At 37.6% G+C, this 12,265-nt stretch overlaps 2 protein-coding genes and 1 long non-coding RNA gene across 3 annotated transcripts; 1 reads left to right on the top strand and 2 right to left on the bottom strand.

Annotated features, from left to right (window-relative positions):
• Positions 1-2,431: 2,431 nt before the first annotated feature.
• LOC140928907 (uncharacterized) lies at positions 2,432-3,893 on the top strand. Its single transcript, XR_012164678.1, has 2 exons — positions 2,432-2,677; positions 3,766-3,893. It is a non-coding gene; the product is annotated as an uncharacterized lncRNA (long non-coding RNA).
• A 576-nt stretch (positions 3,894-4,469) lies between these two features.
• On the bottom strand, positions 4,470-7,103 carry LOC140926330 (uncharacterized; the record flags this gene model as incomplete). The annotated part of the gene is made up of 3 exons (XM_073376083.1): positions 4,470-5,084; positions 5,708-6,082; positions 7,012-7,103. Coding segments are annotated over 3 exons (597 nt in total), but the record flags the coding sequence as incomplete, so codon positions are not given.
• Positions 6,162-11,731, bottom strand: LOC140928906 (uncharacterized skeletal organic matrix protein 2-like). Its single transcript, XM_073378707.1, has 4 exons — positions 11,577-11,731; positions 10,594-10,839; positions 9,373-9,531; positions 6,162-7,315 (listed from the first exon to the last, which is right to left on the bottom strand). The coding sequence occupies exons 1-4, from the start codon at positions 11,647-11,649 to the stop codon at positions 7,146-7,148; spliced, it is 648 nt and encodes a 215-aa protein (XP_073234808.1). The 5' UTR covers positions 11,650-11,731; the 3' UTR covers positions 6,162-7,145.
• Positions 11,732-12,265: the final 534 nt, after the last annotated feature.

Raw genomic sequence — 12,265 nt, 5'->3', positions numbered from 1 at the left:
CCTCTTTGTATTCATATTTTCTTGTCCATCTACGTATTCGATCAGTTTCTCATCTGTGATCTCGACAAACCTGCTTCAACTTGTCCCCGTTTTATTAAAAAATTATTTTTATGACATCAAACTTTAGGACTCTGTGGATTCTATGTATAATCGATGTTTATCCATTAATTTTTCGGGCAGTTCATATGATCTATGAGAAAGAACAAAGAAACAAACCGCAGACAAAAACTAGCAAGGAAAAAAAGCAGATCGTTGCTAGTATAAAGAGAAATCATATAATAGACTCATTTGAAATTTTATTTTAAATTCCTGTAAAGTTCATTAACTTCTATTCGTTAAGATCTTGATATTTGATTTTTAATACAAGACAAACTTCCAGATATGTATATTTTTTTTCATTTTATTTTATTTTATTTTATTTTTGTATTATATTGTTTCTATCTATGGTAACATTGAATTTACATGCTAAGAAATGTAGCGAAACTTTCATAAGCACCAAATACGCACAGTTATGACTGTCACGCTTGAAAATTACTCTAGTAAAAGTTTTAATGAATTGAACTCAACAGGAAATTTCTTGTTCATACCACAACAAAAAGACTGCCGGTTTTTCTGCCGATTGAGATTTATATCGCTGGCACGATTAAGCTCTTCCGAAAACCACTCGCTATGTTTGTAAATGAATTGATCTCGCAGTTGGTGAGATTGTGACGAACAAAACTGAAAACACTCCCAATATGTCTCATTAGCTGTGTTTCTCATTAGATGGGTTACCAAAATTTGTTTGTCAATTGTCGCGAAAGAATGTTTTAGCCATACTATGGCAATTCTTAATTGTATCCCCTTTCACTCCTTGAGACCCAATTATGGTGAAATAATTTATCATTCTAACATTTGAATCTTAGTGAACGAAATTCTGTGGGGTTAACTTTTATATGGAACTTCTTTAGTAGAGTTTCTGCTTAATAAAATGATCTAAGATTTCACTTTGGCCACGTTGGGAGAGAATTAATGGGTTAAATATTAAGGAAATCATAAGTATTAAAACACACCAACTCACACCAAAACTTTTTCGAAGCGATTGTAGTTATTCCGGCTACGTTGAATATTTTTATATTTTTTCTCTAAACTGAGTGTCTTTTCTTCTTTCTTTCATGTAAATATTAGTAATAAGCAATTTTATTGAATTCTTACGATTTGTCAAGATGTTTGTCAAAATAATATCAAATGATGTTTCAAATAGAGTCGATATATAAGGAACGCTGTTTCTTTTTTTCCAAAGCAAGCTTCACTGGCTAGCCTAGCGATTTTCAGTTGTTAACTGTTGCGAAGAATGTCTTTGTTTGACACAACGAAGTCATATTTGAACCTATGAAAAACGCCGATCTTCAGTTTCTTCACACCAAGACTCAGTTTCAACACCGAAGCTGTTTTAAGTTTTTTTGCTCTCCCGTACCTTTCTTCTTTCTTTGATGTCTTTAGCAATCATCAAAATAATCTGATCTGGAATAAAGGAACGTTTTGTATTTTTCTTACTACCAACATCGCTATTCTGAACAGAAAAAAAGAACGTATCTCCAGTTATAAAATGTTGGTGCTCACAAGGGCGGCATCTTTAAAATAAATTGTTTTCTTTCTTCGCTTTGCATACAATTTTGAACCGATTCAATAGAGAGATATTCCTTGCTCAATTAAAATGCTTCGTAGAAAATGCTTCGTATCCAAGGAATCATAGTGAGACAAATATAACACGGGCAATAATCCTCACTTAGCTCATTCGTATTTTTGCAGCCGATGAAAACTACTAAGAAATTGAATTGAGGTAAGTCATAAACTTATGAATTAAATTTAGTTATAAATCCGACTTAGATTGCAAGTAGTATAAGACACTCGATTCATAAAGCATTTCACATGATTTCAGTTCGTTTTCAAAGCACAGAAATGACTGTTTTGTTCTTCTTACCAGCTTATTTCTTAATTCCTAATCCGCTAAATGTTTTAAAACAACTAACGCCTACATCCTAAATAAGAAGAAAATTTGTAACATACAAAGAAAAGATATCAAAATACAAGTAAAAAAATGACTAAATTTAACTTAACTTGTAGAGCAACCTTAACTGAAAAATGAGCAACTGTGGTGACATATGGTGTCTTGAGCCTAGGGTAAAGGTCAATCAGCAAAGTCAATCAGAGCAAGTGAAACAACATCCTGGACTCGTTTAAAACTCAGCTTCTGTTCTAAGAGCAATTATAAAAAGTGCTGGCTCAGTTCGAAGCATTTAAATTACGTAATTACATTCTCGATGTCAATGAAAAACATTGATACAGTATTGCTCGTTTAAGTGCCGCTCTAAATAAGAGATCCAACCATGGCTTACCCTCTGACGAGGAGAAAATTGCATTTGATCCACTTCTAAAAAGGAAACTTCTCTCAGTTTTAAAGGGATAACACATGGCTATGATGAGACCAGTTTTGCTCCTTTTGGTTATCTCCGCGCTGATTTCCGGGCGCAAGTTTAAACCTGATATGGATCCTGGAAGCGGGAGACCGTATGATGAAAACTATCCAATTGACGAGGAACTTGATTTTGACCCTGGAAACACCTTGGAGGACTCGCCATATGATCCGGATTTTGCAACTGATTCACAGTACGATCCTGGCAGCGTATAAAATAAGGTAAGCAGCTTAAGTGCTTAGTTTTCTTCATAAACTTTAGTACACTCTCTTTTTTATATATATAAAAATATTGTTTTACCGGGCCAAGCTAAACATTCTTATTTTTCTGCCGATTTTTAGGCCGAAAACATTCTTGTATTTATATTCTTCAAGTATAGATTATAACATTTCCATTTTAGATTAAATACAAGTTTTGACGTTTAAAGAAAGGAGTAAGTTAAAAACATATTATTAATAGTATCCTATTTACAGATTTTCAAAACACAAAATTATATCCTTTCTAAAATCTCAGCCTGGGGTTTCATTCTAAGCATATTCTTCAAATTTAAAATTAGTACTGCAGCACTACATATTCTGAGTAAATGCTTATATTTAGAAGTACTGCTGGTCGACATGAAGAAGTTCCAGTTGAATGGTCACACGTCATAGGATTACTTTTATAGACTCCCAATTTACGGAGGCAAATCCGGGATTTCGTAAGAGAGAGTGGCTGGTACCATTCGGTAAAATTGAGGCAAAGGATACACTAGAGCCCAGTTACATCCCTCCCCCATTTGAAAAAACTTCAAACTGATATCACGTATGGAACGGAAAAAAAGTGCAAATTAAACTAACCTAAAAAACATGTTAGTCAGCCAAAAAGGAGTTTGTCTGCATGGTCTGTTAAAAGCCAACTTCCTTTGATCTCAATGTTCTGATTTAGAGCTACATACCGAATAAATAGCAGATAAAAGAATAAATAAAGAGACTTTAATTTAACGGTCACATCAAACAAGATTTCATAATTGCCGGACTAAGAAGTATGCAATGCAATTCCTCTGCACATTTTATTAACTTAATCTTTTTATCTAATAATATGATTTAGATGACAGATATCTCTAACATGCCTAAGTGAATCTTAAATTCCATGCTGTGAAGTCTCTCTTTGCAGTATTTGCTATCGGAGAATATAAACTATCTTCTCTATGAGAAAAAATCGGCAAAGATTACAGAAAGATTCGTTAAACTAATCCAATAAAACCACAAAAGCGGTTTGAAGTTTTTTCCCTTCATACTAACTTTTTATTTGTATTTTTCTTGTTTTGCAGACAACAATCCAACGGAATGAAAACCATTTTGAATGATACTCTCTTTTAGTCAGATTAGAAGGGATTATTGCAGGGAAAACATATCTCATGTAAAAGATTGATGTATTAAAATAACGGGGAAAATGGCATTACTGCTGTGTCCACAATTTTATGCAGGATCCATCGGAAAAGTAGGGACGGACTTATTGGGGTGGGGGTGTTCACCGAAAACGTTTTATAGCGGAGCTTCCCCATTGCTCAATTGGAAATTGGAAACCTATCGTAGCGAGAAAATTTGGCTATGACGTCAACGTACGCCCGTCCGCCCAGCCGCACAGACTATTGTGAGTATAGGACGAGGAAAGGAGAAAAAAAAAAAGATAGAAAAGACTGGCGGACAGAGAGGGCGAATGAGGGAAGAAAAGAAGGGGGAAGATCCTTCACTCTCGGCGTTTCCTGGATATATTTAATCAGAGTCAGGGTATGAAGAGGCCTTGTAAAGTCAAATTTCATTACTACTGGGTTCCTTTTTCTTTTTGCATTTTAATAGCTCTTTGGAAGAAACATTAAAATTTGATCTCTTACAACAATTAAAAAAGCTGAATTGACGTCGAGGTAGCAAACATTTTACAATAAATGTCGGCTGGTTAAATATCCAGCTAATTCAATGTACATTTTGTAGGTTTTTGCCTGAATAAATTAATTATATTATAACTAATGTCCCTCTCTCGTGTCCCTTGTTGTTAAACCGAGTTTCTACATGAGTAAAGATGCACGTTATCGCTTAGCTTCAATTTGAAGTTGAAAAATGGCCTGTCCATATGCATCGCTACAGATGTACTCATGTATATATTATATATACTATATACACAGCTCATAATAAATAAAGGGGACCAGTTTTGATACAGCATATGAACAATAACAACAACGGAAATCTTCGATCATCCCTTGTCGTGCGATCTTGACCTTACAAGGAATTACCAACGATAGAATGAGCGTTTCTTTTTTTTTTTAGTTGGATTAGATTTTTGTCATCAGTTCGTTCATGTGTTTCGTGGTAAACGGAGTGTAAGCAGAATACAGCTGCATTGTAATTGCCGAGATGGTCGGATACCCTATTCTGCTCTTTCTATTATTAATATTAATCATTTAACTTGCTTTCCGTGCAACGCAGTAAGCTTCTTTATCTCACGATGTTTTTCTTGGGTAACTACAAAGCACTATCAGCGGCACGATTAACCTCCCGGTTTGCGTTGCTGTAATTTTTCATAGACTTCCTCGGCTTGTCGAAAGCAAAAATCCAGCGTGGTCTCTCTCGTGAATTCTTTTTGCGTCTCCAGCTAGTAAGAAAAAGATTGACAAACACTATCAAAATAGGACCTGTCTCTTCTCTAAAGAATACTCAAGATCGCCGGAAAAAAATAATATCAAAAGCGCTTTAATCTCAACATTTCATACGTGCCCCCCTATGTTTTTTGACGACCTATTTGGCATTTGAATAAGTAAAAAACAAAAAAATAAGATAGCGACTATTTTCAATTACGTCAGGTGTCCACAGCAGCGCGATGGTCGATAAAGTGTTTATTATTAGCAAAAATATAGCTAAGGGTACTCACGCGGTTGTTGTGAGGGCCTTGTCACGCGTCACCAACCCCCCACAACGAACCTCCTCGTTACCGAAAGAACGTCTTCGTGGGATGCTAAGCTTAGGGCTGTGGGTAAATAAATATCTTATAAAAAACAAACGCCGTCATCGAGTGTCCTTTAATGATGAGAAACCTGAGCTGAGCCAGGTCTCCTTTATATCTAGGGGCTTGATTCTTATTTGCCGACGAGCATACCCTTTTGATGTTATATTGGAGTAGAGTCCTCAGAAACGCCCACGTCGTTTTTCCTGTCATTTGTGATATTCCCCTATGCATATTAGTGCTTGGGTTATGTACATCAGTAACATATATCTTACCACTTGAATAAGACCCCAAATAGCACTAAGATAAGGAAAGCTCCGACACCGATCACTATCCACTTCCAGACTTTACTATCTGTATTTACAGGTGGTGATGGGGATATCCCTGGTGTAGTTGAAGGTTTCAACCAATATTCTACATCTGATATATTGACCCCAATAGCGCCCTCCAGTTTAGACTTGAAAGTTAGTACAATAGCAAGCAAGGTATCTCGCGGTAGCACTGACGAGTTTCCAATGGATAGGCCTGGTGGCTGCTGCACGTAAAAGGCCACCGTAAGGAAACCGGGCAAGTTACTATTTGGGTAACCGGGCAGAAGGTGAACCTGGTCAGCGGTGTAATTAACGCCTGAGGAAGGGCTTCGCCTGAAAAAAACAAAACCAAAACAACAAAAAAACATTTTAGTTTCATAGTTTATTATCATTATCATTATCATTATCATTATTAATATTTCGCAATTAATGAATTCGGCTTTCGTAGGATAAGAATTAAGCAGATCGAGGAGGGTGTTATCCACCGAGGCCAAAGGCCGAGGTGGATAACACCTTCCTTCTGTCTGAATTGAATATCAACAACAGTGACATGACAGTGAGGTGCAATTAACAAAAATGTCAATTTCTTATTAAAACCTCACCTATTTAAAGTCATGATACGGAAATTGACCATGAAAAAAAAGAAATTTAAACAAGGTTACAGTCTGTTAACCACTATCAGACGAAAACTTCCCTGATTGTTTCCTGTCCTTTTTTATTCATTTCGTTAGTTTATGAAAGCGTGCATCTTTCTTTGGCTCACAGCACTTAGTTCTGGAGGGTCAAAACCATTTTTTTACGCAAGTCTTTTTCCTAATAGCTCAACGAAAAAGTTAGCTGAGATAGATTCGTTCTTTTTCTTTAATCAGTAATTCAGAACGCCGGATTATTTAGTCCAGTTCTGGCCCCTCCAGTGTCACGCAACGCAGGAAGAGACAGAAGGAATTCTAGTGAAAGATGTTTCAACCACGAAATTTTTCCCGAAGAAAAAATATCTTTTCGACAAAAGAAAGTTTTTCCAAAAACAACCTTTTGTCCAATAAGGCGAATACCCATCCAGTTGCCTCGGTTTGTTGCCTAGCTTTTGTCTGAAGGGAAACAGCGAAAATTTCGGCGAAGTTAGTTTAAAGTACTGTTTTAGTTGTTACAAAAAAATCTCACTGACCCAGTTCATGGATGGACAAAATTGCCTTGCCTTCGACCTGCTGCATATGTTTTGTACCATTGTAAATGCATGCATTTGTGCCAATTATTTTAAAAGACCTTACCTGCGTCTATCCTTTAAAGCACAGCTGGTCTTGTTTTCTGTACAATACTCTGTAGTAGCCAACGCAATTGCTTCTTTAAACGTTTTTTCAATTTGGTTACGCCATGCAAACTGTCAAAGAAGAGCCAACAAAGCTTATTTTTTTACTGTACTTCTTGTACTTCCTGATCCCGCTCCATTCCCATGCATAAGAAGAGTATGAACACTCACCTCAGTTGTCCCGGAAAGTGACATTTGTAAAGCCTGTTTCTGTTCTTCAGATGATGGTTTACGTGGGGTAGGAAAAGCCTCGTCATCAAGCGGACCTAACAACAAAGGAAAAGACAAACTAATTACCTTACTATAACTAGAGCCTCCCTTGGAGAACCCCTATGCCCTGTGACCGCCATTACACACACAAACATACATAAACTTTTTTATACATTAATTAGAAATATGTTACACATAAAAGAAACTAATATTCAAAACCTTCAGTATAACTATATGAAACCAAAACAAAAATCTAAATAAAGGTAGCACCCTGTATTTTGGTCTTAAAATCTGCAAAGAATCTTGGGCGAAATTATGGGTAGACAATCGCGAAAGGTACGCAGTACTAAATCCATGAACAGGTGTCCAATAGGCCACTTGCACTAAGAGGTCACGTGACCAATGCTTTCTTTAAACAATGAGTTGGAATATTGCTGAAGCCAAAAATTTACAGAGCACATAAAAATTATCTTACACCCGACATTTAAGAGAAAACGTATTTAAGAGAGATATTTCATGGCACTTTGATTTTTCAACAAAGTATTTGTACTGGTCGCCATGTTGGAGGGCATACTCTTGCCTTCCAACATGGCGGCCAAAACTACTTGTTACTTATATCTTGTTAAACGCTTGATAGTTACGCTCAGATATGCTGTAAACGTTACCACATCATCTTTTCAACATTTTCTTTGAAGTTTAAGAGCAAAATTTGTGTTCAGAAAGAGGTAATTTATAAATTTAAAAGCCACAGTTTGGTCACGTGACCAGCTACGAATCACGAATGGCGCGGGTTTCAAAAACCAAATCACTATTATTTTGTTTAAGATATGACCCGCTGGTAGTTTTTCATACAACATCAAATAACTTTCATTTTCATAAAAACAATGTCACATGACCTCTTATTGCAAATGGCCTATTGACTACGTACGCAAAAAGGAGTCGATCATTCAAGTACATTAAACACCTAAGATGGTAATCAAAATTAATGAACCGGCCTGGATTTCAGCTCAGCTATATGATGTGAAGGAAGCAGTGGTGGATCCAGGGGGAGGGTCCGAGGGTCCGGACTCCTCTGTCAGACCTGCCGCTTGTTTGAGACTGACATTCTTCATTGACAAGATCGTATATCATTTTTTGGCTGGCTTATTTTTTTAATGAAACGCGAGGTGCATTAAGCCACTAAACTAAATTCCAGGGATATTCAAAAATGTAATTGATTTTGGGTACCCTCCTATGATCTGAACCAAAGTTTTGAACTCCCAATCAAAATTCCTGGATCCGCCCCTGGGGAGAATGCCCAGGACGGCACCAACGACTCGGCTGTTTGAAACTTTCCCCCACAAGAAGAATGCGACGAACAATACCCATCCACTTATATCCAGAATTTGTCTCCGTTATCTATTTCGGCAGTTTCTTAGACTACTGCTCGAACATTCACTTAATAAAAAGAAGGCTCAATAAGGATTTGGTGACTGGTTGCTGGAAAACTAATGCTTTCTTCTTGTTGGGCCATTGTTATTATTTCATTCCTCTAACAGCCTCTTTACATGGAGGCGGGGGACCCCATGTAGGTAAGGTAACCCGCCTGTCCATATAATCTATCATTCTAACTTGATCACGTTTACATGATAGGTGGGGTGACCCACCTAATGTTACCTCACCTATCTCGGGTCCCCCAACTCCATGTAAACAGGCCTTAACACTGAGATTTTTTTTTTTTTTTTCGTTTCAAAGCGCAGCAATCAATTCTCATAGTTAACTAAGATCAGTTAATTTAAAACTCTTAAAAAAGGGAACACGAGACAGCGAGAAAATAAAGAACTCAAAGAAACTGTCACAAAAAGCTGAACTTAACTATTTTCTCAAAAAAGTACTTTCTACGCTGAAGTAGAGGATAAAACAGAGGAACACAAAATGCCATGAATGAATCAATATTCTATTGAAAAACGATTTCTATCAAAAAAGGAGAGAGGCCATGCAGACAGCGTTTTTACTAAAAGTTGCCATCTAACGTAACTGAAAGATGTCTTGTACAAAGGAAATGACTCTAATGGTCTACATTTTATCATTCAGAAATGGATGGGCAAATCTGCTGCCATGTAGTGTTACTTACAGGATTCTGGTGTCTTGTCTTCAAAGGAAGAGACACGCTGGTTGTTGCAGTTGTTACCAATACAATACTTGATCACACAGTCCAGGAAGGAAAAGCGGACAGGGTTTGACGCTTGGTTGAACATGGAGTTAAATCTTGCTCTGCAGGAAACTGTTTGGTCTTTACCAAAGAAATGATAGAATTAAAGTTATTATTTTAAACGCCGCAGCGTTAATCCGGGGGGAGTACTCTCTTATGAGAGGCTAATGGGACTGTGCCGCTGGATGGGGTCGCATTTTCAATAGACTTACTAGAATGGGGTCGTACGGACTTTTTGGGGTAAGACAGTTCCGCTTCATATTTACGGCTAGGAAAAGTACCAGTCGAGATTGTTTGTGCTGTAGATGAAAAGTAAAGTATTCTCTAGTCAATCTAAAAAATGGGTCAATTCATAAAAATAAAAAGTGTCTAAGTTGGGATCGGGGAAATTACATATTTGCCCAAAAGTGACAAAGATGGGGTCTATAACCGGCCACAGAATAGACTATAACGGGGATAGCGGCTCTGAGAGGCCAGCGACACCTGATAACCAGCAAAAATTAATCTAAGTACCCCTCCTCCCCTCCCCCGGAGCGTTAATAACATTTTATACATTTCTGATTGGTGTTTTTTCAAGGGCGTCGTTTATTTCAAAGTCACATTTAATTTCTTAAACCACTGACGACAATTCCAATAATCTATTTTTAAATATAATGTCAAACACACAGAAAGATATATGAAGTTCGAATTCCAATGGCGACCCTTACTGAGATAGAATCGTAATTGTCTGGATGGTGTAGATTTCCCAGTTGTACCGAGTTTATTTCTTAAGGAAGATTTACACGATCTGAGTTTTACCTACGACTATCGCAAGCGACTTACTTAACGACAGATCGTGTCGTGTAAATTAAACCCACCACATCCGTACGAAAGAAGTTCACGACTCGAAAAATGTCGTAGCGATTTAAAACATGTTTCAAAATCGCAAGACAATCGTAACCCCATATTTAAGAAATTATTTATTAGATAAGCTTCGAAAATTGTACCTGAATGGAATGATCATCTAGAAATGTTTAGCCGTTCTAAAGTAATAGAAAAGTCTAGGCAATGTTTGCTTCTACGAACAGAAATTTTACAGAAAACAGTTGTTGGGTGCCCCTGAAAGACGATCTAACTAACGTTTCTTCGCTTTTAGTACTATACCTGTGCAGTTTGCGCACCCTCGTACAATTAAAGTGCGATTCATGCTCGAGAAAAATTGACTTCTAACTGCCAAGTTAGAGTGCTTCTTATACTTCAGCTTGTATGTCAACGCAGCAGTGTAACAGTGAGTGGATCCTAAGTTGAGGAATTCGTTTGTCGAACAAGTATGAACAGTTTGTATCTTATTACAAATATCAAGGTTCTCAGCTAAGGTTCCTCCGTCTGCGAAGCAAAGGTTACAAGTTCCTGTGAAAGCAAACCAAAGAAAGGTTATACCGAGATCATTTGAGGAACGTTTCAACAAGGATTGTCGTAATTTCTCCAATAACTTGAATGGAAAATCGAGTAAGGTGTACACTCTATCCCGTTTAAGCAGGGCTTTCAAAAGGCTAACAACTTTATGTCGATTTCCTCGGACGGTTTTAGTACTGCGTGTATCATTGCCCCGTTTTCGAGCAAATGTGACTGTAGTACCGCCTCTAGTGGCATTGAACTCACCCTATAGGGGGTTTACCATTTACCACCCAGAAAAGTAGGCTCTGCCTTAATTAATCACGTCAAACCTTTGAAGTCACCGTGAAATGAACTTCTGGACTAGTCAATATTGTTCTCTCTCGTCAAACTGGTTGCGAGCGCGAGCATCCGTTTAATAAACCGATGATCAAAAACAAACCCGCTGTACCAAGCGCGCGACTATTAGGCCTAGGTTCGAAACTGTATCTTAGCAACATGCAGAGCATGCTCAACAAATATCTTACTCAATTCATTCGAGTCTTTCTGGTGAACGCCAAATTTAGGTGAGCAAAAGCACGGCTATGCTGGCAGAGCAGAAACACAGCAAGGAGGATGGCAAAAAGGGACACAAGAAACACAAGGGTTACGAAATAACAAGGCATTAGTTCGTGTCTTAGAAATACTACGAATTTTTAACGAACTGTTACGAAAAGATTAAGTTGTCCCCATCACACGGAACTGAAACTCACTTTGAATGGGAGGCTTTGGAGAAGCTGTTATTGGCTGTTTGGTGCTGACAATAGTAGCTGTGAAAATAAGCATAAAGTTAAAAGATAAAACCTCATTGTATGAAAAGTGATAGCCTGCGAAAACATCCGTTTCTCCTCGCTCTCCGCTACTGGGGACGTTTCACGCGGAGGAACGTCTGCGACTCAGCGACAGAAATTCTATAATTATGACGTAAAATTTGTCCGGAATCCGGTCAGAGGCGCTGATTGGTCGACGGAGTAGTCACATTGTTTTAGCTATTGTTTAGGAATGACAGACAAAAGACAAAAGGCTACAAAGGTCAAATGTTAACGCGAAGAATCTCGAGCAAAACAGTCAATATTTGTGGAATATACTCTTTTCTAGAAGAGGCATTTGTGTTTTGACGAGCTCGTTGGCAGATGAACACAACATTTTACCAAAATCGATTAGAAGACAGGTAAAATTGGACAAATTTATATTTGGAACCCCATGAGTACCGGATTTATTACGTAAACATTGATTTGCGTCACCAGTATGGAATTTCTGCCGCTGAGTTGCAGACGTTCCTCCGCGTGAAACGCCCCTAGCGGCAAGGAGCTAGGATGTTTTCGCAGGCTACAAATGTGACGACACGTGCATTTAGAACTTAAGAGGATGTCAAAAATGTCTTTTTTTTTTTCTTTAGCTC

The sequence above is a fragment of the Porites lutea genome, chromosome 2 (genome assembly GCF_958299795.1).
Source record: "Porites lutea chromosome 2, jaPorLute2.1, whole genome shotgun sequence".
Taxonomy (NCBI): Eukaryota; Metazoa; Cnidaria; class Anthozoa; order Scleractinia; family Poritidae; genus Porites; species Porites lutea.
This window is presented reverse-complemented; position numbering and strand designations above follow the sequence as displayed.

Coding starts and splice junctions, on each gene's coding strand:
- LOC140928906 (XM_073378707.1), bottom strand. CDS start 11,649: ATGCTTATTTTCACAGCTACTATTGTCAGCACCAAACAGCCAATAACA. Junction 10,840..11,576: donor TCCAAAGCCTCCCATTCAAA/GTGAGTTTCAGT, acceptor TTGCTTTCACAG/GAACTTGTAACCTTTGCTTC. Junction 7,316..9,372: donor AGACAAGACACCAGAATCCT/GTAAGTAACACT, acceptor CTTTGTTGTTAG/GTCCGCTTGATGACGAGGCT.